Genomic DNA, 25,694 nt, shown 5'->3' on the forward strand with positions numbered 1-25,694 from the left:
TTGAACCACCTGACTCTTTGAAATCTTATCTGAACTTGCTTCCGCTAGTTCTGGCAGAAGCCTGCCTTCCCTCTGTGCCCCCTTTGTCTTTGTCATCATCCATTCTTCTGTCACCACTGGCATGATTCCTTTATCCTTCTAGACTGCAGTGATGATCACATTGGTCCTGGAATTTCTTAAGTTCTGTACTTCGACCAATCCTTTTTCATTTTGTACATTATTCCCTTTGAAAACATGAATAATGCTCTGAGAAGCCTCCAGCTTATCAAAAATGCTGCAGGTAATGTTCTGACAGGTACTGACAAATGAGATCATATGACTGCTGTGCTGCCTTCTTTTCACTGGCTGCCAGTTAAATCTAGAATAGTTTTCAAAGTTCTTCTTCAGACCTGCAAGGTTGTCAGACACCAAGCTCCATCCTATCCAGAAGAGCCAATAGTACCCTATAATCCCAATAGACCGCGCCATTCTCAGAATGCTAGTTTACTTATGGTCCCCATCATTAAAGTAGAATTGGTGGCTGACTTTTAAGATAAGACTTTCTCTTAGATAAAACCTTCCTCTTTGAAATAGCTTATAGTACAGAATTACTGTAATGATCATATTTAGAAGATCCTCTAATCATTAGGCTACCGTCTAGTTATGCTGCTATCGGCCTATTTCGCCAGATACAGAAACATGAGGTTTTTGTTGCCTCTCCTCTCTTATAATCTCTTATACTGATAGCCCATTTCAATTAACGTATTTAAGTGATTTCTTTCTTCTCTGCCCAGCCAGCCATTAGCAGGAGGGTCGCTTCATATGAGCCTGGTACTGCTCAAGGTTTCTTCCTGTTAAAGGAAAGTTTTTCCTCGCAACTGTTGCTTGTTGAGGGTCAGGTCCTGGGTTTCTGTAAAGTACCTCGAGACAATTTTGATTGTAAAAAATGCAACAATGATTTGATTTGGATTTGAGCACGCTGATTTTGTTTATCTACTGACAAGCAGGCACAGACTGAACTCCAAAATGCACACACGAGCAGAACTGAGCTCGGACCGGTGATGCCAGCACAGCTGTGGATGGGAGAGCGAGAGAGTACAGGTGCGTGTAGAATCAAAAATTGCAAGTCTAAACACCAGAATGAGCCGACCTCAGACCACATTGGTTTCTCAATGAACTGGCACAGAACATAGGGAAGAAACCGGCTTTTAACTGGCAGACGACGAGATGATGAGAAGCAGCTGCCCAGGTAAGGTGGGAGGAAAAAACAGATCTCGGCTCCGCCCAGCATGGAGCAAAACATACACACATGGGGAGATACCAACAAGACACATAAGGGGCAGGGGAGATACAGGCACCAAGAAGTAACACTAACAGTACCCACCCCCCTTCAACGGGAACCTCCTGGATGCCAGGATGTTGTCCCATTGTAACAAGGAACAAGGAATCCACGAGCGTCCTCGGATCCATACCCCTTCCCAGTCCACCAAGAGTTGGAGACCTGCACCATGCAATGCACCATGTAGGCAGAGTGATTATCAATAAACCGGGGGCGTGGAAGGTGGGGACAGAGGACTGGTGGAAAAAGGGTTTAAGTTGTGACACGTGAAAGGGGGGATGAATCCTTATTGAGTCTGATCAGACAGCGAATGGACGAGAATCCTTTTGATGGGTAACGGAACAAAGTAGCGAGGTGTAGTTTTGCTCGACCCGGTAGTCAAGGGAACATTGTGGTTGGACAACCAAAACAGACTGACCTGGTTGAAAATGGGGGGCTTGCGGCAGTAGTGGGCAGAGCACTGGCTGGTGTTCTGAGCATGCTACAGGGCTGCCCGAATACTCCTCCAGACCTCCCGGGTCCTTTAGATGAACTGCTGTTTCTTGTTCATGCACAGCAAGTAATGGGGGGTTGTTAGCCTAGGGAGGCCTCAAAAGGGAATAAGCTGGTAGCAGAACTGATGAGGGAATTGTGGTCATATTCCACCCATGGGAGATGAGAGCACTATGAAGATGGATGGGTTTTATCAACACAGCATAGGGCTAACTCCAGGAATTGACTAGCCTGTTCGATCTTCCGTTGGATTGAGGGTGAACTGGGGTACTGTCAGACACCAGATCAGCGGGAATGCCATGAATTCGGAATTCGCGTTTGAACAAGAGGTTAGCGTTTTCCAGCTCTGTGGCCCTGTGGGGAGCTTGGGCAAGGCTTAAAAATAGGCAGCTTTGGAAAAACAATCTACAGTCACCAAAATAACTATGTTACCTTTGGACACAGGAAGGCCAGTAAAAAAGTCATCATGATGTGGGACCCTGGTCTACCAAGGATGGGTACATCTAGAGCAGTCTCGCTGGGGCTTCATGCCAAGCCTTAATCAATGCAAACTCCCGAGCTTCCCTGTCCTGAGTAGGCCGCCAGAAGTAGCAGCGGATAAGGAAATTGGTCCTGTTCATTCCAGGGTGGCAGATGAGCTGGGAGGAGAGCCCCTATTGTAAAACCTAAGAACGGACAGAGTTAGGGATGAATATACAATTGGATGGTCCAGTACCTGGATCAGGGTGGGATTCTGTTGCTGAGCCTCCCTGACAGTCTGCTCCACCTCCCAAGTGAGCATACCCACCACTCAATCAATCAATCAATCAATCAATCAATCAATCAAAACCTTGTTCAGGACACAGATAACTTCCAGAGGCCCTGTAGTCCAAGGCAAACTGACAGGGTGGAAGGCAATGGTAAAATCGAATTGGTCAAAGAATAATACCCATGCTGTGGTCTCTCCATATGACAAAAGGTTGTGGTGCCCCTAGTGAGTGTCGCCACTCCTCATACGCCAGCTTTAACGGCAACAGCGCACTGTTCCCCACATCATAATTCTGCTCGCAAGGGGTGAAACTACAAGAGAAAAAGACACAGAGGTTAAGTTGATTTTCAGGGCCAGTGTACTGGAACAGAACTGTACCCACCCCCACATTGGAGGCCACCATAAAGTGTTTACTGGGGTTGGGCTTGACCAGGACCAGTGCTGAGGAAAACTGCTGCGTCATGTTCAAAGAAGCCTTGTTTGCCTCAAGTGATTAACTAAAGCTCACATTTACAGAGGTGAGTTTAGTAAGGCATGAGGCAATCTTATTGTAGTCTTGTATAAACTGTAGTGTATTTTTTCCTAGGCTTAGAAAGCTTATGTTATTTTAACTATCTTCTAAGAATGTGAACAATGTAATGTGTTATATTAAGAGAAGACCTCAAGACATGAAGTCTATGGAATAAGGAGAGTCTGTGCTCTAATGATGATCTGGCAAATGTCATAATAAGTGATTGATGAAGACTTATCTGTTCACAACTGTCTCAATGATGTATGAGGTGTGATAACAATGAATATAAAACACTGTATGAAGTACTAACAAAGTCTGCACCTGTTTTTAAAAAAACAAACAAAAGAGAAGCATTCCTAACACCAATAAAAATGAATGATGGGAAAGAGTAAACACAAAGGGGGAAGGCACTGCCATTTTAGACACCAATAGAAAAGGTTTATGATGAAGTCACATCAAAGTAATCCACCAATAGAAACAAAGTGTTAGGTCTGGGTTTTCTCCGGGACCCGAAAGCAGGCAAAATGCAGTGGGAATAATGTCCAAAACCAAGTTTTATTAAAAGATCAAACAACTAGCTCAGAATGATTGCCTGAGAAAATGAGGGTTACAGGGGCTTTTCTGTTCATTACCCGAGCAATGATTCTTTCATCCAGAGCGGAGGCTGTTATGAGTGTTGGAGGGGCCTCCAGCGAACAGCCGATCTGAGCTGCAAGATTCTCATCAAGCAGATTGTCCTGGGCTCTGGAGTCATCCAGAGATCTAAAAGAGAAAACCCCACTCACAACACATAGTGAAGGTGATAGATGGAGTCGATTTAACAGCTGGGCCTTGGCCCGTAGAACCCCAACCATTACTGACGGGCCCGGTCTTTTGGCCGCAGTGTCCACGCCGAAACAAAATGTCCAAGTTGACCAGAATACAGACACTCACCTGCTTGAATCCTGTGGAAACGCTCATAAGGTGTTAATCTGACATGTCCCAGCTGCTTTGGCTCTTGCTCCGCACGTTGAGCGAAAGAGGGTGAGGTGCCGCATAACTGGGCGAGTGTGGTTCATGTATGCTGTGGCATGGGGGACACCGGGGAGGAAGCAGAGGTGTGGATGGCTCACTCCCGACATCTTAAATGGTTATCCAAGGAGATGGTGAGGGTGAGAAGGACATTTAGGTCATGAGGGCAAGCTCACCCAAGCTCATCCTTGCTCATCTGTGCAGGTTTCCTGACAGAGATTCAAGAGATGAGTGGCCACATTACCAGAACGGTCAGGGTGATCGGAAACCATCTGGAAACTCTCTTCCGACTCCCCATACAGCAATGACCGGACCAGACCAGACCAACTGCCTCCGTCCAAGATACGCCTTTCCATGGAGTAAGTTGACAAGATAATTTACTTTGGAAACATCTGCTGCAAGCAAGAAGGCTATTGCTGGAAAATCAAACTGCACTGGAGGAGAAAACAACAACACTTCTCCAGGTCACCCTAGAAGGGCTCGGGATCACAGACACGAGCGTCTCACAGCGGAGCAGCCCCAGCCCCGCTGTTGGCAGATTCTGGGTTAGGAAAAGCTGTGCCAGTGATCAGGTGAGCGAAAGCTTACAAAAAATCGAAAGTCTAAACACAAGATTGAGTCGAGCTAATTAGGTTTCTCAACAAACTGGCACCGAACCTGGGGAAGAGACCAGCTTTTAACTGGCAGATGATGAGCAGCAGCCACACAGGCAAGGCGGTGGGGAAAAAAAAGGGTCACGGCTCCGCCCAGCTTGGAATAATACAGACACACATGTGGAGATACCAATAAGACACACAGGGGGCAGGGTAGAGACAGGGACCAAGAAGGAGCCCAAACAGATTTACTGTGAGCATGTGAAAACACCTTTTGGGCATGATGTACCTTTAGTTACTGATGAAAATAGATCTAAACCACTCTGAGGATTCAATCAAACAGCTGTCAATTAGGCAATTTTGGTTGTAACAGACGTAATATAAATAAAAAAGCAACTGAATAATATCGGACCTTTTAAACCACTGGTGTAAAAGGCCATATTTATCATAGAATGATTTAGATTCCAAAAATTCCTCTAAAACTCCATGTCTTACTTTATAAGCCTTCATCAATTGGGTGCTGAAGGCCCCTAAACTTTATATAACCCCAATCCGGAGCCCTGTGCACTTAAACAATAAACTTAATGAAATAGCATTAAAGACAAATAAAGAATAGTAATTTTCTGCATTTGCTCCTCCTGTACTATGACTGCTGAGATGAATGGACATAAAATGCAGAATAAAATCTTCAGGAATGTTTTATTTAAGTTGCACATTTAAGTTTTAAGTTGCACATTTACAGTTAATCGGAATAATCCGATTAAGTTAAGTTAACATTGTTAAAATAATACATTTAGCAGGGTAAATGGTTCGTAGTTCATATGTTTTTGTTATGAGATTTTGTAGTGTTAAATCTTAAAATAAATAGTGCCCGTTGTCTACTAACACCTTGATGACAATTGGACAGTGTTGTCTTCCACAATGAGAGTAGAGAGTTAACTGGAAGTTCTGAGAAAGTCCTAGAGAACAGAATTGAGTCTGAGGTTGATTCACATGCTAAACAGGACTGCTGCATCAAACCAGGAGGAACTAATGAAATGAAAATCCTTCATTTCAACATTTCCCTAACCTGTTCATGTTCTTCCTGGAATTTTGAATCCTTACAGATCTGACCAACAACACTTCAGGTCTGAAATCGGAGCTATGCTGTGCTCCGCCCTAGAGAGCTTTAAAAGGCCTGGGGACACCTGAGACACCTCATTGTGCTCAGACATCATCTGCTTCACTGCTTCCTCCACCCGTTCAGTTTTTGCATCCATTTGTTATTCCATAATATTCTGCTTTAGTTTGCGTCTCTTTTATCCCTGTACTTCCATCATGAGTCTCAGCCGTTCCAAGAGAATTAGCTCCAGCAACTCGGTTCGAAGCAGCAGTGGTGGACTCGGTCGGCTGAGTAGCTTTGGTCCAGTTCAAGGTGGATTCAGTGGCATGTCCATGGGCAGCAGCTCTCTGTATGTAGGCACCAATGGGTATCTCCAAAGCCCTACAGCCCCACTCACACCCCTGTCAGTTAACAAAAGCTTACTGGCTCCCCTGAACTTGGACATAGACCCAAACCTTTTCATAAACCGGACTCATGAAAAGGAACAAATCAAGAGTCTCAACAACCGTTTCGCCAGCTTCATTGACAAGGTAAAGCTTTATTTCTTTTCTAATTAGTAATGCTATATATGCATCTTACATTGTACATCAATTTTCCACTGATGTCATACCTGGTAAAATATTTTGATATGCACATGTGATTATGGTCTTTTAAGTTTATACTCCCCACAGCTCTAACAGTTGATTCCTTTTTTTATACATGTCTTATTAGTGTCAATTGTTGGCAGTTTTGTTTGTTTCTTTGCAGATGAAATACCTCTAGGAGTAGTTTGACAGAACAACATCATGTTGTGATTTAAAAGTTAACTGCTTCTATATGAACAAATTATGAAAATGCACAAGTTGTTCGGGTTCATACCTCAGATCAAGACTGGACTAATTCCTCATCCTAAACTTGAAATGGAGAGTAAAATAATAAATGCATGGGAGCTTGATGTAAATAGGGCACCACAACCTGCATTTAGTTTGTCGAGAAAAGAACGGCTCTATGGTAACCTCAGATATCGACACTGTACCAGCTACATCGTTCCTTTCTCACGGATTAGGTAACACAGTCTGACAGTAGAGACATTGTTCAGCTCTGCAAACCAGCAGCGATACGTTTCACTGTGGGAGAGACAGAGAGCTTTTGTCTAAATGCACAAAACCGACTCTGTGAAGAGGGTTAATGTCCCAAACAGCACCAAGATGAACAAAAACACCACCTAGGCCAGAGATGCACAATATAGAAAATACCTATATCCGCATCCATGTGTGAATTTGTAACAGATAATTTATCAGTAATCACAAGAACCGTTAATGCTCATAGTGACAGAAAGACATTTGAGTTAATTAGCTAATTCCTTTGTCCTCACAGAAACATTCTAAAAAGCTAAAGGCTCTGAATTAAATAAATGAACATTTGTCATGATTAAATGAAATGATGCCCTCATACAGATAAAAACAATGGCTGCGATAGTAAGGCCACGAGGAAGTGTGAAAGATTGCTGATACATGTTGTTACATGAGCAATGTTCCGCTTTTATAAGGGTAGATAAATCATTAAAAACAGATTCAAAACTATGTCAAATGCTTCCAGGGATTGAAACTCTATTGACATACTTGATATTTTAGCTATGCCCCCCTCTTGTCCTATTGTAATTTGATAAATCAGATCAGATATCTGGTTGACTAGTATTTCAGAGAGAACAGAATAGGATCCTCCAGGCGAAAGTGCAATGAATAATTCTGGACCCCTGCATGAAACCCAAGCCCTGTTCATTCAGAATCCACTCAGGCCAATCAGATAAAATTCCGAAATGGTCTTTTGCTTCCTCAAATGATTGAAAAGGGACTAATGTAGGCAGCAGGTATTTACATATATGTTGCCAAACACAGCCTAATTGGATTAAAGGTCTCTATACCAGCAGCAGATGAAGTTCAATAGCAAATGACAACATACATGTTTCCAACAAACCTCACAGGTGCGCTACCTGGAGCAGCAGAACAAGATGCTTGAGACGAAGCTGGAGCTTTTGCAGGGCCAAGGGGCTCGAGGCTCAAATGTGGAGCCCATGTTTGAGACCTATATGTCTACCTTGAGGTGTCAGATGGATATAGTCAACAATGAGAAGACGAAACTGAATGGGGAACTGAAGAACATGCAAGGCCTGGTAGAGGACTACAAACACAAGTAAGAGCCTGTTGTTACTCCCAGTGAACAAATAATGAAGCCTGATGATCAGCAATGACAGTAAAGGATCTGCTGTAGACACCAGCAGCATCAGGTTTCAACAGGGAAACAAACCCAACAGCTTCATATGATTACACCTTTTAGAGCAACATTCCTAGTGTACTGCCTGAATTTGACAATAAATATGTGCCATAAGGCCTCACAAATATTCCCATTGGGTTTTACGAACATAATACTGTTTGTTTTAGTGAAAAATACCCTTACATATGAATATCATATTGACTTCTTTATAACCATACATGGAATTGATACTTGTTAAACAGATCGTTTGTATGCAACCTTATCATGTCTGTCACAGATACGAGGATGAGATCAACAAGAGAAACAACCTGGAAAATGATTTTGTTATTCTTAAAAAGGTCAGAGTTGGCACACAAACACATTCATTCATAAGTTACATTTCTCTGTTTTAAAGCTCATAAATGTCTTTTTTGGTTCAAGTTGCCAGCTACCAGTTTGATGAACAGCATTTGATTTTCACAAATATTAAAAAATGCATTTATATTTGTTAGTTGGGGGCTGATTGCAGCATCCAGTAGGCCATAAAGGCCCCCACCGAGCTGAAGGCAGGCTGGACTATATAAATAGAATCCTCAGTTAAACTGGAAGCCTTTGATTGAGGTCAAACTTGGGTGATAAAATGTGCTGATGAGTAGAAATAAACGTTCATCCCAACGTTGAAACGCCACAAACAATGTTGTGGGATGTGTAAGGTTTCATTTGTGTGTACTGGTGCGTTCAGGATGTGGACTCAGCCTATCTGGTGAAAGCTGATCTGGAGGACAAGGTTGGCTCTTTAACGGATGAAATCAACTTCCTGCGTAACATCTATGAGGAGGTATTTTCCAGGCTTTCGTTGTGACAACACACCTTTCCTCTTTTGCCTTATTTGCATATTTCTGGTGTTCTTGTATTTTCTTTCTGGACACGGATAAACTGTTTTGGCTAATTGATCTGTCTCGATGTCACAATGAAATTAAATTTGACCTTTTATATTTTTATAATACCTTTAACATTTGGTGTGTGTGGGTTGAATAACAATTATTGTATTGTCAGGTGGAAGAGGAGAGTTTTAATGTTGACATAAGTGTGTCTCAATCTGTAATTTGATGTCAAGGTCATAAACTGAACTAGAGATTGAGCAGTTTCCTCCTCACCTGCTCACGTGTGCTCATTAATGGTTGATCGGGTCTCTTGTTTCCAACCCCAGGAGCTGTGTGAGCTGCAGGCCAGCATCAAGGACACGTCGGTGGTGGTGCAGATGGACAACAGGCGCAGTTTAGACATGGAGCAGATCGTTGCTGAGGTCAAAGCCCAGTATGAGGAGATCGCAGTCAGCAGTCGAGAGGAGGCAGAAGCCTGGTACAAGAGCAAAGTGAGGATTCCTCAGAGGGTGGTTAGGTTCTATCAGGAGAAAACTCTAACAACATGGCAGAGACTCTGAAAATAACAAGGTGACGGTCGTTGAGAAGAAAGAGGACAGCATGCCGTCAACCGGACCAGATGTAGCTTTCAGCCTATAGATTTAACAACTCAAATATATTAAAATTCAACATTAAAACAGCTGTGATTTCTTCACATTAGAAGCAACCATTCAATTTGAGCTTTATTGAAAAGAATAATGATCTAGAGTTTTGACCCCTTCATTACAACTCAAGGATAACGTCTCCTGTCCTCCTTCGGCAGTACGACCAAATGTCCATGCAGGCCACTCACTACGGGGACAAGCTGCGTGCAGTGAAGGCGGAGGTGTTAGAGGTCAATCGCCTGATCGGCCGTCTGCAGTCCGAGATAGAAGCTGTCAAATCGCAGGTAGTAAAGCGGCGACGGAAGGTGCGGTCAATTTCTGGAGGGCTTATTTCTGTCCTCTCTCAGCGTGGCAATCTGGAAAACCAGCTAACTGAGGCAGAGGAGCGTGGAGAACTGGCCATCAAAGAGGCCAAAGCCCGTGCCAGGGACCTAGAGGAGGCTCTGCAGAGGGCCAAACAAGACATGGCCAGGCAGCTCAGAGAGTACCAGGTGAGCACGAGTCATGGAAGGGTGAGGAAAAGAAACAGAAGGAATTTCATCCCTTCATCTTAGCTGGGAAAATAGTTACCATGCATAGAAATGTAATAGTTCTTCATTCCTTTTACAAGTGATGGGTCAGTCGTTTACAAAACATTTACAAACTTTTCTGCTTTCCTTAGTTTAAAATTCAATTTGATGCATATAAATGAAACAAGAATACTTTATAGAATTTTAAATGGTAAAACATTTGTTTGAATCTATTTTTTGTTGCCCTTAAAAAAAAAAGAAGCACCTATTGGGCTGCAGCTATATGCATTAATAGTTATGCAATAGTTGCTTTTTATTTGAGTTTAAGGACCCAAATGGACCTGTAGAGTTTTAAGTAGGCCACTAAAAAACTGATGTCATCATTTTTGGTGTTATCATTTCTTTTACATGTGTGTAGTACGCTTGTGTATAAAACTTAATGTGCAGTGTTAAGGTACATTTAAATTTGCATTTATTCTTTAACATGGCACATGGACCATTAGCTTTGGGGAGACTGCTGGCTGATCAGGCTTATAAATTCTGTGATGCTCATAAGATCAGTGGTCTAAATGCTCTAGTTCATTCTCCAACAGACAAAACTTTTACTTTCTGACTAAATGGAATATTTTTATATTGCTATTAGCCTCAAAAACAAAAACTCTGACTTTCCTTCTGCTTTTTCACCCGAAGGACCTGATGAACGTGAAGCTGGCTCTCGACATAGAGATCGCCACCTACAGGAAGCTGCTGGAAGGAGAAGAAGACCGGTGAGAGAGCCAGAACAGAAGTGCAATTGTGTTTCTGTCCCTTTCCATGCATCTCAACAAAAGTGGGTCTTTTCTTCCAGACTCGGGCAGCATTCCGTCCTCAACATCCAGACGCTTTCAAACTACAGTAAGTGGGAGCACTGACAAACAGACACAGTTACAGCTCTGTGGGGTGGCAGGGGCCTGATATTTCCTCCTAAAGATCTCAAATGTGAGAGCTGGTGTTGCAGATCTGTGGCTCCTGAGTGACCCTTGTTAGTAGAAACAGCTTTTAAAAACTCCCTTCATATTAATCCCACTGCTTGTTTGAGATGGAAGAAAACTCTCCTTTAACAGGAAGAAACCTTGAGCAGGACCAGGCTCATGTAGGGGGACCCTCCTGCTGATGGGGGGGGGGGGGGGGCTGGGTAGAGAGAGAGTGTAGGAGAAGGGGGAGGACAGGTAGAGGAGAGAATAGGCAGAGATCATAGAGACACATTAATAGTACAAGCTGCTGTTATAAGAGTAGAGTGGCTAGTAGAGTCACTAGCTCCTCCAGGTAGGATGGAGCTAGGCCTCTGAGGACCTGGTAGGTCAAAAGAAGGGTTTTAAAAATTATTCTAATTTTATTAGGCAGCCAATGAAGAGACTCCAGTACAGGAGTCATGTGATCTCTTTTGTCAATACCTGTCAGAACTCTGGCTGCAGCATTTTGGATCAGCTGGAGGCTTCTTAAAGAGTTGTTTGGACACCCTGATAATAAAGAATTACAATAGTCCAGCCTGGAAGTAACAAATGCTGGACTAACTTTTCAGCATCATGGTGGGTCAGTAGCTTCCTGATCTTTGTGATGTTCCTCAGGTGAAAAAAGGCACTTCTAGAGACTATTTTGATGTGTGAGTTAAAGGACAGATTTTGGTCAAAAGTTACTCCAAGATTCCTCACAGAGAGACTAGACCTTCCTTCATCTCTTTGTCTGATGTGCAGGTATTAAAAGTACCAACGGATACCAGAAGAGCAGCATCTCTCCTCCAAAGCTGCTTGTGAAGACAACTGAGACGAGAGACAGTTCCAGATTCAGCACCCACTGAGACCCAGGCCACACACCCACTCTACAGCAAATGCTCGCAGGACAGTCGGAGGACTTTCACACCTCTTACAATGTAGCTCAATTTTTTTTTTTTTAAATTGAATATATCAAATATTCTCTCATGATCCTACACTGCAAATCTATTTAAAAAGAAACCCTGAAGTATTGCATTGAGTATATGAGTATTCAGACCTCTCTGACCCTTGAACTTTAGCTCCCATGTACATTGATTATAGTTGATATTTTCAATATCATTATCACTGTTATTACGGCTAATATTATCATTGTTATTACAGTACAGCATAAAGGCCACAACATAAGGAAATGTGGCGGGAAAAGGGTCTGAAAACTTTCCAAAAGCTCTACAAATTTACTCCAGAAAAATATCCTACAGTTTATTCAACTACATTTCAGATCAAAGAAAACTTTTTTTTTTTTAAGTTTTGCAGCTTGGTTTCTTCTTTCTTATTTTTTTTACTCACCAGATGGTAATTTTTCAGTAAGAGTGTGAGCGATCAAGAAAACAGGGGTCAGAATTTTCAATGTGATCCAAAAACTCACCAAAGAATGAAATATTTAAGTTGAAAACTGTTATTAAGTCAAATAATTGTGTGAAAACAAAATGGTTACCTTGTTGGAGATTGGCCAGCTCATAACGGGGAACGTGGCCTCAGTGTGCCTGTGTGCACCCCACAACGTGCTCCTGATCTCCTCCTCCAGCATCTGGCAGCATCTGGACAGTCTGTGGTGAGACAAGACGGTGTCTGGTGTCTGGTGTCAGGGGACAGGTGGACTTGTGGACTCGGGTCGCCCTCATGAAGTTTGAAGGTTGGCTGTAGGTCATTTTGAAGGGGCCGTGGCAGGAAATTCCCTTCACCTAAAACAGGAAATGACCAGCAAACCATTCCTAATAGTAATGTGTACCACACAAGTGTAAACATATAGACTAGTATAAAGCTAAAGTATATATATGGTTAACTGAGATTGATCGAGTAGATGATTCATTAAGTATTTGAGACATTAATTAATCAAATATAATTTTGTGACACACATAGGGTAGTAAATGTATTCATCTTGCTGTACTCACCATTTGGGTTTCATTAGCTTAACTTTAGTCTGTGGAAGGAAATGGTGACACATTATTTGGGGTGATGTTTAAAAATTCTGGTTTTAATGATTATATTAGATATTTATAGTTTGTGGTTTTATGATACCTGCATGAAAACATTGTGTTGTGTATATACATGAATAAAAATAGAGGTGAAATCACACATCTCTGATTTTATCCTTTTTTTCATGTTGGATTGCGATGAAACTTGAAAATGAGATTCACCTGCGGAAGGCCTCTGTTTCTGGGGATTTTTAGTTTCCATTTGAGTAAATACGTGGTAAATCAGCTGGAAATACAAACAGTTTTACACAAAGTTTCACAGTTACAATATTGTTCAGACCCAAGGTGTCTCCTCTCCTCTCCTCTCCTCTCCTCTCCTCTCCTCTCCTCTCCTCTCCTCTCCTCTCCTCTCCTCTCCTCTCCTCTCCTCTCCTCTCCTCTCCTCTCCTCTCCCATTAAAAGAGAGAGGTCATTAAAGAGAGAGAGGTCATTAAAAAATAACTAGTAGTACTAGTAGTTTTCTGAGCTTTTACTTCTCTCTTTCACTGTATTTTTACGACTTTACTTTGAAAGGCTGATTTCCTTTCGATGCCGACCGCCGTTTTCGCGCCAACCCGTTGCATTGTGGGACGGGTAGTTGGCGGAAGTGTGGCGGCAGTGGGGGAGGGTTCAGCACCGGGTTGGTGTTTACAGTGTCTATTATTGATGTTGTTTTGCCATTTTCCTTTACGTTTTTGGCCAAACGTAAACTTGCAGCGATGCGGGAAGAGCAGTCGTTAGACTCCGGGTCGAGCAGGATGGAGGAGAGTTCGGTCCGGACAGTTTTGGAGAAGTTGTGCCAGGAGCTCAACATGGACGAGCAGACGGCTACCGAAGCCATGCAGAACTTCACTGCTATATGGGCTACACACACCTTAGAGGTAAAGCTAGTTCCGGGTCCACTCGTCCAAACCCAAGTCTCTCTGTCTGTCCCCATGTCTCTGTCCGCTCCTGAGATCTCGATCTGTCTCCCTAATGTGTCTCTAAAGGCTGTAAACGTTGGACATATTCCTTCAATAACAAACTGCAGGATATTAAAAACACGGTGGTCGTGCTTTTACATTTGTGATATATATACACACACACCCGTCTATATTATTATGTCATACACTGACATTACAGCTGTAATACAACAGTTCTTGTGTGTCCATGAAACAAATCCATGTACCAGTGTTTTGGTGCCCAGTCCTGGGGTCGATAAAGGTTTTGCACAGACTATGGGGCTTGTTTTTATTGTTCAATAGTTCTTGTTCAGCATCTGCTGGGGGTGACTGATGTTGCTGGGTCTTGGCAGGGGGACGTGGTCCACTGGTTGGCCTGCTCCTTGTATGCAGCCTGTCGCAAAGGATCAACGCCCACCGTCGGCAAAGGGCTGATGGAGGGGAACTGCGTCTCCCTGACGAGGATCCTGCGCACTTCTAAACTCAGGTCAGCCGCTGTTGACTGTCACTTTCAGTTGTTGTTCTGTTTACTACAGCACTGTGCATTTAGGGGGCTCCTCTCACACTCGTAACCATCTCTCTCAGCCTGATCCAGTTCTTTTCCAAGATGAGGAAGTGGGCAGATATGTCAAATCTCTCCCAGAACTTCAGACTTCGATTGAAGCAGCTGGAACGCAACTTTGAGGTCTCCATGGTCATTTTCCGCAAGTTTGAGCTCATTTTTGTGGACATGTTTCAGAATCCTCAGGGAGAGGAACCCCCACGTAAATCACGTACCAGGAAACACAGGCATGGCATGTGTGTGCAAGTGCACACACACACACACACACACACACACACACACACACATCCTTACACTCATACACTCTCTAGCACTAAAATGATGACTTTGATGTTATACTACTTTTGTAAGGTGTTAACAACATATTTCACATGTGCTTTTTCTTCATTCCCAGATTGTTAATGATGTAAACCAAATAAAGCCATTTTATTCCTCTCTAGCACATCCACAGTGATGTTGTAAGAAAACCAATGTTGATTTGACACGACAGATGTTTAGCATACTGTCACACCAATACTGACGCATTAACACTGCAACATACTGTACAAGAACTGATATTTTTCTAATTATGTATATGTGCCGCATGCTTTTCATTTGTCAACAAGCAGTTATATAATACAAATTTAATTTCTTCAAATGAAAGCAAAGCCCAGTCCACACCTCACTAAAGTTATTCCCTCTGTTTTGCCTTGCAGGCGCCTGCCCTGTCACATCACTGATGTGTTTAAGTTCTGCTGGACTCTTTTTGTCTACGCTAAAGGTACTTAAAAACGCAAAAAAGGTTTTTACATACAGACATACAGAGCTGGCAGAAATGTTCAGGCATTGTGCAGATGGTTGCTCTGAGCCCAACGAATGCCAGAAGTCCTTCAGTTTAGATTTAATATTTGGTTTGTCCACCTTTTGCAGCGGTTATCCATTTGCCAGTGTGTCAGTATGTTTCCTTTCTTTCCCAACTCGCTTCAAAGTCAGTCAACAGTTTGAGTTCTGTTTTTTAAGTCCATTATCTTTCGTCTTTCAGCAGTTTCCTTCTGAGGCAGGTAGTTCTGATATACCAGGCCGTGTTCCCCCAGTCCACACTATAGCTGGGGCTAACGTGGCCCATGCTAGATTAGAGCCTATATATTAGGTCTTGGGCCAGTTCACTCTCTGTGGTATGAACTGGTATTTCTTAATTTTCCAAATATTTATTAGGCTTTCAGCTTTGTCTGCTAAGGTAACCGACTTAAATCTTGACCACAACCTTGAATACAGAGACGTTTATTACTTCAAACTGGAAGGGCAAACTATACTGGGCATTAATCTGGCCTGGTACACCTGTCATAATTATACAAATATTTTAACAGCCAATTTAACAAAAACAACAGAAACCTCTGAACTATGCCAAGTTTTGAAAGAATTTTGGCCACTATTGTGTGTGAATTAAGGTTTCATGCTTCTCAAAATGATTCAAAACTGTTAATTAAGCAGTTTTAATAAATGATAGACATTGTAGCGCCGTCCCACCCCAGATGGATGGTAAATAAAAAGATGTTTGTGTGATTAAAGGCAACTTCTGTATGATCGGGGATGATCTGGTGAATTCATACCACCTGTTGCTCTGCTGCCTGGACCTGGTGTTTGGCAACGCCCTGCTCTGCTCCAACAGGAAGGAGCTCATCAACTCCTCGTTTAAAGGTGGGTCCACTCCACAGAGAGCTTCTGAAGACATTCTGGGCATGATCCAGTTGGTTTTCCGCTCTTTGCGTTGTCGAATGTTAGCTCGGTTCTGGTTCTGGACGTAACTGAACCAGAAAGACGTTCCACTGTATCGTGGCCGTGCCTATATATATATTTTTAAAACCACACACACAAAATGACCTGAGACGGAGGCAAATAAACATTTTTGGGAGGCTTTGGAAGCTCAGGGGGTTCTGCGTGCTGTGTGTAGGACTGCCAGCGGCGTACCATGCTGATGGCCGCACTGCGCCCCAGAGGCCTCCCTGTGTGTTGGAGAGGTTATGTGAGCTGCATGACGGACTGGTCGTAGAGGCCAAAGGCATTAAGCAGCATTACTTCAAGCCCTACATCCAAAAACTCTTTGAGAAACAGGTACTGAACACATCACCTATGTTTCAGAAGGACCTCCATTTACAAGCACATCTCATTAAACTCTAACTTTAAATGTGTGAATCCTAAACAGATCCTTAAAGGTAACGAGGAGCACCTGACCGAACTGTTGGACCCACAGAACTTCATTGAAAACAAGTGAGGCCCCGTGGGACTGCCAGGGTGCTCTGGCTGTTGCGTCAATGTCTTCACCAGGTCTTTTTCCCCGCAGCAAAGCCTTAAACAAGGAGTACGAAGAGTACGTGCTGACCGTGGGAGATTTTGATGAGCGTGTGTTTCTGGGAGCCGACGCAGATGAGGAGATTGGAACTCCGCGGAAGACTGTTCGGGACTCGTCTTCCTGTCAAAAGAATGTGGAGAAGGTAAAAGAAGATGTGCTGATTCCATTATCTGCACGTAGTCCCAACAACTCTGAATGTTTTAACACTATTTAGTTTGATCTGTGTGTGTTAAAACACTCTGTTTTTAACATTTCTTTTAGCCCGCTTCTCTCCTTCCATCCACGCCTCTGACCGGACATGCTTACCTGAAAGAGAACAAGGTACTGGGGACGCCCATCTCCTTGGCAACCCAAAGCGTCAGCCGGTTGCAGAGCATGGTGGCCGGCTTGAGAACGGCTCCCAGCGAAAATTTGATGCAGATCTTTAAGTCAGTATTTTTTAACGGCATTACACTGTTTGTAGTTCACGATTCAATGGTGGTTATGTGGTTAGAGGCAATTCACAACCAGAAACAGGTTACCAGTCATGAACGCTTCTCTTAAATGGATTTAGTTTGTTACGTTCAATCAATTTACCAGTTTAATCCCTTTGATTTTTCAGTTCAGTGTCATGAAATTGTCATTTTATATTCATTTCACATTTAAGTAGACTGTGTGTAACTTTTTAAATAACACTAATGGCCATTGAAGGACTTAAAACCAGAACAGTATACAAATAAATAGTTCTATGCAAGTTATTTTTTAAAGCGCAAGGGCATTAGTAAATATAGTTATTGCATTCTCAGTGTTGCTCTACTAGCGTGCTAATTAATCAACACATAACTCTTTTGTTCTTTCTATTCTCAGTTTTTCCAGTTTGTGGTTTATTGTATTTTCTTTATAGTTTTCGCTTCAAAAATGGACTCATTGCTAAGTGAATTGTTATTTATTGTTTATTATACACATTTCCTGTCATCTTTAAGTGCTCAAAGCACTTTTACAGGACCTTCAAAACCAGGAACGGTGAAGGTGGTTGCAGAGAAGTTGCTTATCGAGCAAAGTCACCGTTGACACAGACTGGGCGTGTAGGTCCAGCGGAGCGGTGGCTGGACCATCTGAGTGCAGTTAACTGTAGTTTGATAAATATGTAAAGTTTATCTTTTACTTCTATATTGCCAGGTCTTGCTCCAGAGATCCCACAGAGTCCATATTGGCCAGGGTGAAGACACTGGGGAAGATTTTCAAGGAGCATTACGCTCTTGACTCTGAAGACATGCCTACTTCTCATATAGGTGCAACCCCCCCCCACACACACACACAGAATACACATTGTGTGTGATATGATCTCCAACATACAAACAACAGTGGGCCCAGAATTGACCCCTGTAGCACTCCAAAAGGTTTCCTTTGCATGAGATGCTTTAAATCATAAATAACAGCTAAAATAGGTGGCGAACAGGTCCTGCTAGGATTTCTGAGTAGAAAATGATCAGAAGTGTCCTACAGCCAAGGGCCCCCTTGTGGAGAGCTTCACTACAATGTGGAATTGGCAAGTACAATAGTGGTGCTTTAAACCGCCTGGCCTGTATGCAGGCTCGCCACACGAGACTCAGACAAAGCACGCTGTGGTTGGAGGAGGGAGCACCATGTGGTTGGGGAATTTTTCAGCATCTAGCACTGATTTACTTTATATAACGTAAGGAAGGATGAATGGGAAAAATGTACTTAGACATAGAAACCAGCTGCCAGATAACAGGATGTTGAAGGTGAAGGGTGAGTTTTTCAGCAAGACACACAGCTCAGTTGGGTTCAGAGGAAGGAAATAAAGCTGCTGACATGGCCCAGCCAGTCACCTGACTTGACTCCAGTTGATAACACATGGAAAGGATTTAAGATCAGAGTTCATAGAAGAGACCCACAGGAAGATTTGAAGACTGCTGTTGTGGAAAACAGGTCAAAATCACACGAGGTTTAAGCATGAAATACACTCCAGCATCTTCATGTTCACCCTTATTTTTACAGTTATCGTAGTTTTACCATACACGATGTGTTCGATGCTCCAATACTGACCCTGAATATGCAGCAGCAGGTTCATGGGGGGTCCTGCTCCTGGCGGCTGGGCAAATGCAGGAGGAGGCTTGGGAGGGGGAATCAAAATGGTTACAGCCAACGTTTCGCCACGTTTGCGTTGTCGTTTCAGACTTTGCAGAGAAACGTCTGAAGCTGGCTGAGATCCTTTACTACAAGGTTTTGGAGAACGTCATGGTTCAGGAAATGAAACGACTGCATGGCAAAGACATGAGTGTAAGTTTGAGAGCGTTCTCGTTCATTATTATCGTCCATTTGAGCTTAAATGATCCATTGAGGAATGATGGTGAAGGCGGCCATTGTATGCTAAGGCTTTGATTCCAAATGCTGTAAATCCACCAAGCACAACGTTTAGCCGCCTGCTCAATATTGGATCATTATGATTGGTGCCTCTTTTGCCACCAAACCAGCCCTGACGCATCAAGGCATACTGTCCTCTAGACCCCTGAAGGTGTGCTGCGTGCCCAGTAATGGCAACGTCAACGGCTTTAATTGTAATCGTAGAATCAAAGGGAGGTTTGAGTCTTTGCTGTAGTTGATTTATGTGAAGCGTGGCTGTGTTTATGTCCTGCTAATATCGACTTTCTCACGTTATTAAGCAGCTTTTGTCTGTTTTGGTAGATTTTACTGGAACAGGATATTTTCCACTGCTCCCTGATGGCCTGTTGTCTGGAGGTGGTCTTGTTCTCCTACAGCTCCCAAAGAACCTTTCCTTGGATCATCAACATCTTCAAGTTGGCTTCTTTCTACTTTTTCAAGGTCCAAGTGCTCCGTCTCGCATTCACTCAGTCAGCAAACTGTGAGACCTCCATAGTAAGTGTGAATTTGCAGGTGATCGAGGTGTTTATCCGCTCGGAGGAGGGCTTGTCGCGTGACATGGTGAAGCATTTGAACCAGATTGAGGAGCAGGTTCTAGAGAGCCAAGCGTGGAGCACAGACTCAGCCCTGTGGAGCGCCCTGCAGGCTGCTGGCAGCCAGGTTCCCACCGTGGAGGAGGTAAGGCGCTCGACCGTCATGGGTTGGCTGGGATTTCAGGAAGCTTTTAGGGATTTTGAATAAGCAAAAGGCCTTAAATGTTGACTTGGGTAAAGTCTTGATATTATAGTGACATTTAGATCCTGTAGTTGGTGAAGCACATTTGGCAGCACGTTCAGGCTCCGGTCATTTGAGTCTTTTTTTAATTTTTTCTCCTGTTTGTAGCCAGGAACCTCAGTCGGAGTCACAGTCGGGTTCTTGGTCTCCTCTCTAACCAAGATCCTTCTGCTCAGTTTGACCTCCCAGAAGAGGTTTTCTGAGCCTTTTCGTTTTCACACTAGTTTTGGCCACATTTTCCAGTTGAATTCCTCTTCGTCCCAATACTTCTCTTTTATCATTCTTGAATAAGTCAAACTTGTTTAGATCTGCCAAAATAATTATACCCTGTAGTGGAGACTCTCCCTGGTCCCGATGGTTGTGGACCTTTGGACCAAATGTGGGTTAAAACATGGAAGGTAAAAAGCAGGAAGACCAAAGATGGCATTGTCCTCCAGTGGCAGCTGTATCAAAGACAAGATACCAATATTTTCACTTCCTTTTTCTGGTAGAAGTTGTTTTGATTTTTTGTTTTTTCATTCATCTCTCTCAGGTTAATTTCTCCTCCAGTCTTGACACCGGTCATGGTCCTGGTTCCGGTTCCGGTTCCGGTTCCACCCCTGGCGCAGCAGCCGGATGTCAGTCCCCTCTGCCTCTGGTCACCCTGTCGCCCATCATCCACCCCCGCATCAGGGAGTTCAGGTCAGGCCTGGGTAGCACACGCAAAGGTGGGCGTTCTTCACCCTGTTCAACCAAAGGTGCTGCCTGGGTGTGTGTGGCCGCAGTCCTAAGGGCTTCTTCCTTTCTTTCCCAGACGTGCCTCCTTCTCCGTTGTCAGTTCATGACCGCTACAGCTCCCCAGTAGCTGGCAGCGCTAAACGGCGTCTCTTTGGTGATGACCACCCATCTCCAGGAGTACCTCATGGTTTGACCCTGATATCACCAGCTAAAAGACTGATGATTGGCCCGAGCAGCACCCTGAAGATCAGTACTCCAGGCTCCCAGGCGGCTCTGACCATCCCACTTCAAAGTAGAGAATATTCTTTTGGGGTTTTTTTTTGCTCTTTAGGTAGGCCTCGCATATAAAAAGCCTGCTTTCCTTCTCATTATCTGTGCAATGTTCCCAACTCCAGTTCAGCCATGCGATTCTTCTGGAACCATCAACGCTCAGTTTCTGCTGACCACCTCGCTCGGTCCTGCCATGGCCCTGGACCCTGCTCCCCCCGATGCCCAGGCAGGAAGTCGGCCGCGGCGCACAGGGTCACTTGCTCTGTTTTTCAGGAAGGTAAGAGCCGCACAAGCATCTGTAAAGACCACAAACTACAGCCCAAGCCTTTTTCCCGAGCCCTCTGTCTGTGCTTGCAGGTGTATCACCTGGCCAGTGTACGTCTGAGGGATCTGTGCTGGAAGCTGGACATCTCATCAGACCTGCGGGGGAAGATCTGGACGTGTTTCGAACACACTCTCATCCACTGCACTGATCTGATGAGGGGCCGGCACCTTGATCAGCTGTTGCTGTGCAGTGTTTACATCATGTCCAAGGTGAGAAAACAGACTAGCTAGCTTCATATTTGGTCAGCAGTGTCCACAACTCTGATTTAAAAGCCAGTGTTTTAATATATTAACCTCACAAACCTGGAAAAGCTTATTTGAACATCAGCAGTTGAGCAAATGTGAGCAAAGAAAGTAGCAACCCAGCAAAACCTCTGTTAAATGAGGAATATTGCACCGTTACCGAGCATTAGATTCTGGAGGACTTTTTATAACCGGCTCCATCAAAACAACTGGAGAGGAAAGCAGCTCGTGAGGAGGCCTGATTGCTTGGATGAGGCCCTTCAAATCAGCCATTTTTACAATGTTAGGTGCTGCAAAAGATCAAGAAATCTCATTGGAAATTCGAAAAGGTTTAGCTTAACCCTTTCTGTCCTTGCAGATCACCAAAGAGACCCACTTTTTCCATGACATCATGAAGTGTTACCGCAGCCAACCACAGGCCCACAGCCACGTAGGACACCCCCTTGTTCTGGAGTATATTTACTTCTTCATTTAAAAAAAAAAAAGCCCAAATCAAGACCTTTTGTGTGTGTAGGTGTACCGCAACGTGTTGCTGCGTCACCGAGAGTGTGTGGCCGAAGAGAACATGGAGGTGGATCCTGCTTCGGTTGCTGATTGTGAGTATTAAAACGACGCCTTGAAGCATGTAAATATGGTGGCTGCAGGAAGGACTGTAAACGCACAAGAAATTGTTATTATTGCAGTAAATTCACCATTTACATTTCTGTTAGAATAGCTGCGAGTATTTAAAGGGCCTGTTTTTATTGCCAAATTATCCCAATCGCAGTGTATAGAAATACACTATTTCAGTCATGATGTCACTGTTTATGTTTCCCTCAGCGTTTCTACCTACAGAACTTTACACTGGTACTAATACCTAATACACGTGCTCTGTTTTACATATACGAGGGTTCATATTTATGGAAGGACTAAATCAAATCAATCTTTATTTATATAGCATCTTTTACAATCAAAATTGTTTCAAGGCGCTTTCCAGAATCCCAGGGCCTGACCCCAGACAAGCAACAGTGGTAAGGAAAAACTCCCCTTTAACAGGAAGAAACCTTGAGCAGGACCAGGCTCATGTAGGGGGACCCTCCTGCTGATGGCCGGCTGGGTAAAGAGAGAGGAGAGGAGAGGAGAGGAGAGGAGAGGAGAGGAGAGGAGAGGAGAGGAGAGGAGAGGAGAGGAGAGGAGAGGAGAGGAGAGGAGAGGAGAGGAGAGGAGAGGAGAGGAGAGGAGAGGAGAGGAGAGGAGAGGAGAGGAGAGGAGAGGAGAGGAGAGGAGAGGAGAGGAGAGGAGAGGAGAGGAGAGGAGAGGAGAGAGGAGAGGAGGGGAGAGAAGAGAGGAGAGGAGGAGGAGAGGAGAAGGAGGGGGAGAGGGGAGGGGAGAGGAAATGAGGAGGGGAGAGGAGGGGAAGGGAGAGGAGAGGAGAGGAGAGGAGAGGAGAGGCACACACAAAAATACACTATACAACGGGTCAGCGGGGCCGGAGGTCATCATGCTTCCTGCGGTTGATGCTACAGGTGTAGAGACTTAAAGACCCGTTAAACGTGCCCCTCTTTGTCTTTCAGATAGCAAACCAGAATAATTACACGCGTATCTGCTCGTGTGTCTTCTCTTTCTGTCCTTCCCTCCTGCTCTGTCTCTCCCCCCATACGAGCCAGGTCCTGCTCAAGGTTTCTCCCTGTTTAAAGGGAGCTTTTCTTTGCCAGTGTTGCTTATGGAGGGCTCAGGGTTTCGGTGCCCAACGTCTTTTGTGACTTAAAAGCTGACGTTTTGGTCCCTGCGTTCCAACAGCTGCAGAAAAAACGAGCCAGACTTCCGGGGACGCAAATGTCAGCCAGCCAGGAGAGGAGGAACGAGGCGACCTCATCCAGTTCTACAACAGCGTCTTTGTCTTGAAGGTTAAAAACTTCGCTCTGCGCTACGCCGTCAGTGACAGTGAGGTATGGATCCAAGGTCACGTGACCCGGTGAGACGTATGATAACCACAGGCACGCTAACAACCCTCTCTGTCTGTTTGTGACCCTCAGGTCGGAGCTCCTCCTCTCTCTCCTTTCCCATCCGTCAGAGCTCAGCCTCTTTCTCCTCGCCGGGTTTCCCAGAGACACTCGCTGTACGTGTCCCCACACAAGAATTCCACCCTGAGCCACACGGTGAATTCTTACTCCTACAGGATCAACAGCAGCCCATCAGAGGTGAGATCTCCCTCACACACACACACACACACAAATTCTATCTTTGTGAGGACAGCCGCAGACCTGGTGCCTTGCCCAGCTGCTAACCCAACTCTAACCATCCCAACTAATCCAAATATAGCCAAATGTAACCTCAGCCTACCACATTCTGCTGCATTAGCCGTTACCCATTTCTACTCTCCATCAGGAGTTAACAGCCATCAACCGCATCATCCAGCAAGGCTGCGTGAGCAGAAAGAGGGTCTTCACCATTGAGGGGGACGTCCTGTCGTCAGCCTCGTACTCCCCCACTAAGAGGGCTTGTTCTCAGAGCAGCAGCAGTCCAGATGTGCTGCTGAAACGCCTGCAGGATGTTGTGTCTGAGCGCCAGAGCCACTGATGCACAAACTTGAGCCGATGAGGACTGTCACTCCCAGGGAGCTGAGCCGAGGCCTCCTGGACAACCGCGTAGTTTAGCCTGAACGCTTTGACCCGGGTGGATCACTAGAGCGGGCCTTACACACCACAAGTGATCTCATTTTAGCCTGTTTCTATTTATGTTTTTAAAGAAAATGTGGAGCATTTGCAGGATATGTAACACACCGATCCGACCGCTAATCATGATTTTTTAATGTTGGAATGACTTAATTAGTCATTTGGTGTAAATGTGTTTGGCCAGTTTAGTGCCAGTGTTAAGACTCAATATGTGATACTCAAGCTGCGTTTGAAATTGTTCCATGTTTTATGCCAGCGTATAAAACGCAAAATATTGATTCAAACAGGCCTCTAAAACCAAAAGAAACACACAAATGAATCCACTGATTGAGCTGTAGAAATGTGGTGTACAGAAAGTGCAAACCCAATCTGGTGTTGTGTTACTGCTGAATTAGCATCAGTCCTTTCTGATATCAGGGATTTAAAAGCTGGCCTGCTTTTATTGTTCAATGAATCTACAGATAACAGGAAGACAAACCGGTCCCGACATTAGCAGTGGCCTCGTTTTTAGTTGGTAGTTCTGGAGGTTTTGATTTGATACTTTTACAAGATTTTCAGTGACCCATGTGTTTATAAATGCTAAAGCGGTGGATAGTGCTGTCATAACAGGCTTTCTGCTCATTTATGACCACAGTCAGTGACTCAACGCTGCCTTAGGACTTGCTTATAAACTGTGAAGAAGTTGAACGTTCCCATATGTATTTGTACATATATTCTGTAGTGTGTCCCTACATAGCAGGACCATATCATCTCTTGAGCTTTAGTAGATCACCATCATCTCAGATGGTTCTTGTTTAGGTTTTACATCAGTCAATCATTGTCATGACGACAGAATTTGGTCCCGATGTGATACAAAGGTGTGTCAGGTTGTGGTTCTAGTCCGGACCCTTCAGGATTAGCACCCGTTTGTCTGTTTCTAACTGTAAATGCTTTTCAAATTTTATTCTTTTTCTTTATGTCTGTGTGCTCGGTCAAAGGAAGCTAGCTGTCATGGTTTAAATAAAAGCTGACTAAACTAAATTCATGGAGGCTCATGAATCTGACCTGGGGTCTGTGCTGCTTCAGAGCCTTAACCCTTAACAACAGCACCAGCAAACCTGTTCATTTCCTGATGAAGTGAAAATAGCTGCAGACGTACCTTACAAACAATCTCACAAACTCAGAAATACATGGCGACAACGCCAGGCAGGACACATTTTTACAAACCACAAAATTCTCCCAAGAATCACAGTTTTCAGCTGAATCTGATCCAACAGAATGATGCTGTTTCCCCACACAGACACATGCAGCAGTCAGTGCTTGAGCCGGTCACTGGCCATGGGTTTGGGTTCTGTTCACCTCTGCTCAATCAATCTTTATTTATATAGCGTCTTTTACAATCAAAATTGTTTCAAGGCGCTTTCCAGAATCCCAGGGCCTGACCCCAGACAAGCAACAGTGGCGGGAAAAACTCCCCTTTAACAGG

General features: G+C 44.1%; 2 protein-coding genes across 4 annotated transcripts; both read left to right on the plus strand.

Moving 5' to 3' along the window:
• Positions 1 to 5,652: 5,652 nt before the first annotated feature.
• Positions 5,653 to 13,129, plus strand: LOC101077435 (intermediate filament protein ON3-like). The gene is made up of 10 exons (XM_011613590.2): positions 5,653 to 6,305; positions 7,739 to 7,947; positions 8,306 to 8,366; positions 8,750 to 8,845; positions 9,218 to 9,382; positions 9,694 to 9,819; positions 9,883 to 10,026; positions 10,735 to 10,811; positions 10,892 to 10,938; positions 11,778 to 13,129. Exons 1-10 carry the CDS (start codon positions 5,991 to 5,993, stop codon positions 11,879 to 11,881), a joined length of 1,344 nt encoding a protein of 447 aa, XP_011611892.2. The 5' UTR covers positions 5,653 to 5,990; the 3' UTR covers positions 11,882 to 13,129.
• A 499-nt stretch (positions 13,130 to 13,628) lies between these two features.
• On the plus strand, positions 13,629 to 25,253 carry rbl1 (retinoblastoma-like 1 (p107)). Of its 3 annotated transcripts, none has more exons than XM_029826938.1 (22): positions 13,629 to 13,911; positions 14,325 to 14,458; positions 14,557 to 14,769; positions 15,229 to 15,293; positions 16,082 to 16,210; positions 16,464 to 16,624; positions 16,716 to 16,780; positions 16,854 to 17,004; positions 17,124 to 17,290; positions 18,021 to 18,133; positions 19,042 to 19,145; positions 19,551 to 19,688; positions 19,761 to 19,925; positions 20,554 to 20,728; positions 20,815 to 21,030; positions 21,134 to 21,285; positions 21,366 to 21,542; positions 21,934 to 22,005; positions 22,090 to 22,171; positions 23,355 to 23,503; positions 23,591 to 23,755; positions 23,943 to 25,253. In XM_029826938.1, exons 1-22 carry the CDS (start codon positions 13,750 to 13,752, stop codon positions 24,132 to 24,134), a joined length of 3,147 nt encoding a protein of 1,048 aa, XP_029682798.1. In that variant the 5' UTR covers positions 13,629 to 13,749; the 3' UTR covers positions 24,135 to 25,253. The 3 variants fall into 3 exon arrangements, with proteins under 3 accessions (XP_029682798.1, XP_011611856.2, XP_011611857.2); XM_011613554.2 differs by having other exon boundaries at positions 14,557 to 14,760; XM_011613555.2 differs by lacking the exons at positions 13,629 to 13,911; positions 14,325 to 14,458 and having other exon boundaries at positions 14,564 to 14,656.
• Positions 25,254 to 25,694: the final 441 nt, after the last annotated feature.

This window comes from Takifugu rubripes, chromosome 19 (assembly GCF_901000725.2).
Source record: "Takifugu rubripes chromosome 19, fTakRub1.2, whole genome shotgun sequence".
NCBI lineage: Eukaryota > Metazoa > Chordata > Actinopteri > Tetraodontiformes > Tetraodontidae > Takifugu > Takifugu rubripes.

Bases quoted from the DNA above. Each gene is read 5' to 3' on its own strand.
- rbl1 (XM_029826938.1), top strand. From the start codon at position 13,750: ATGCGGGAAGAGCAGTCGTTAGACTCCGGGTCGAGCAGGATGGAGGAG. The intron at 14,770-15,228 runs GTGTGTGCAAGT...TTTGCCTTGCAG, and splicing joins AGGAAACACAGGCATGGCAT to GCGCCTGCCCTGTCACATCA. The intron at 17,005-17,123 runs GTAAAAGAAGAT...CATTTCTTTTAG, and splicing joins GTCAAAAGAATGTGGAGAAG to CCCGCTTCTCTCCTTCCATC.
- LOC101077435 (XM_011613590.2), top strand. From the start codon at position 5,991: ATGAGTCTCAGCCGTTCCAAGAGAATTAGCTCCAGCAACTCGGTTCGA. The intron at 7,948-8,305 runs GTAAGAGCCTGT...TGTCTGTCACAG, and splicing joins GTAGAGGACTACAAACACAA to ATACGAGGATGAGATCAACA. The intron at 8,367-8,749 runs GTCAGAGTTGGC...TGGTGCGTTCAG, and splicing joins ATTTTGTTATTCTTAAAAAG to GATGTGGACTCAGCCTATCT.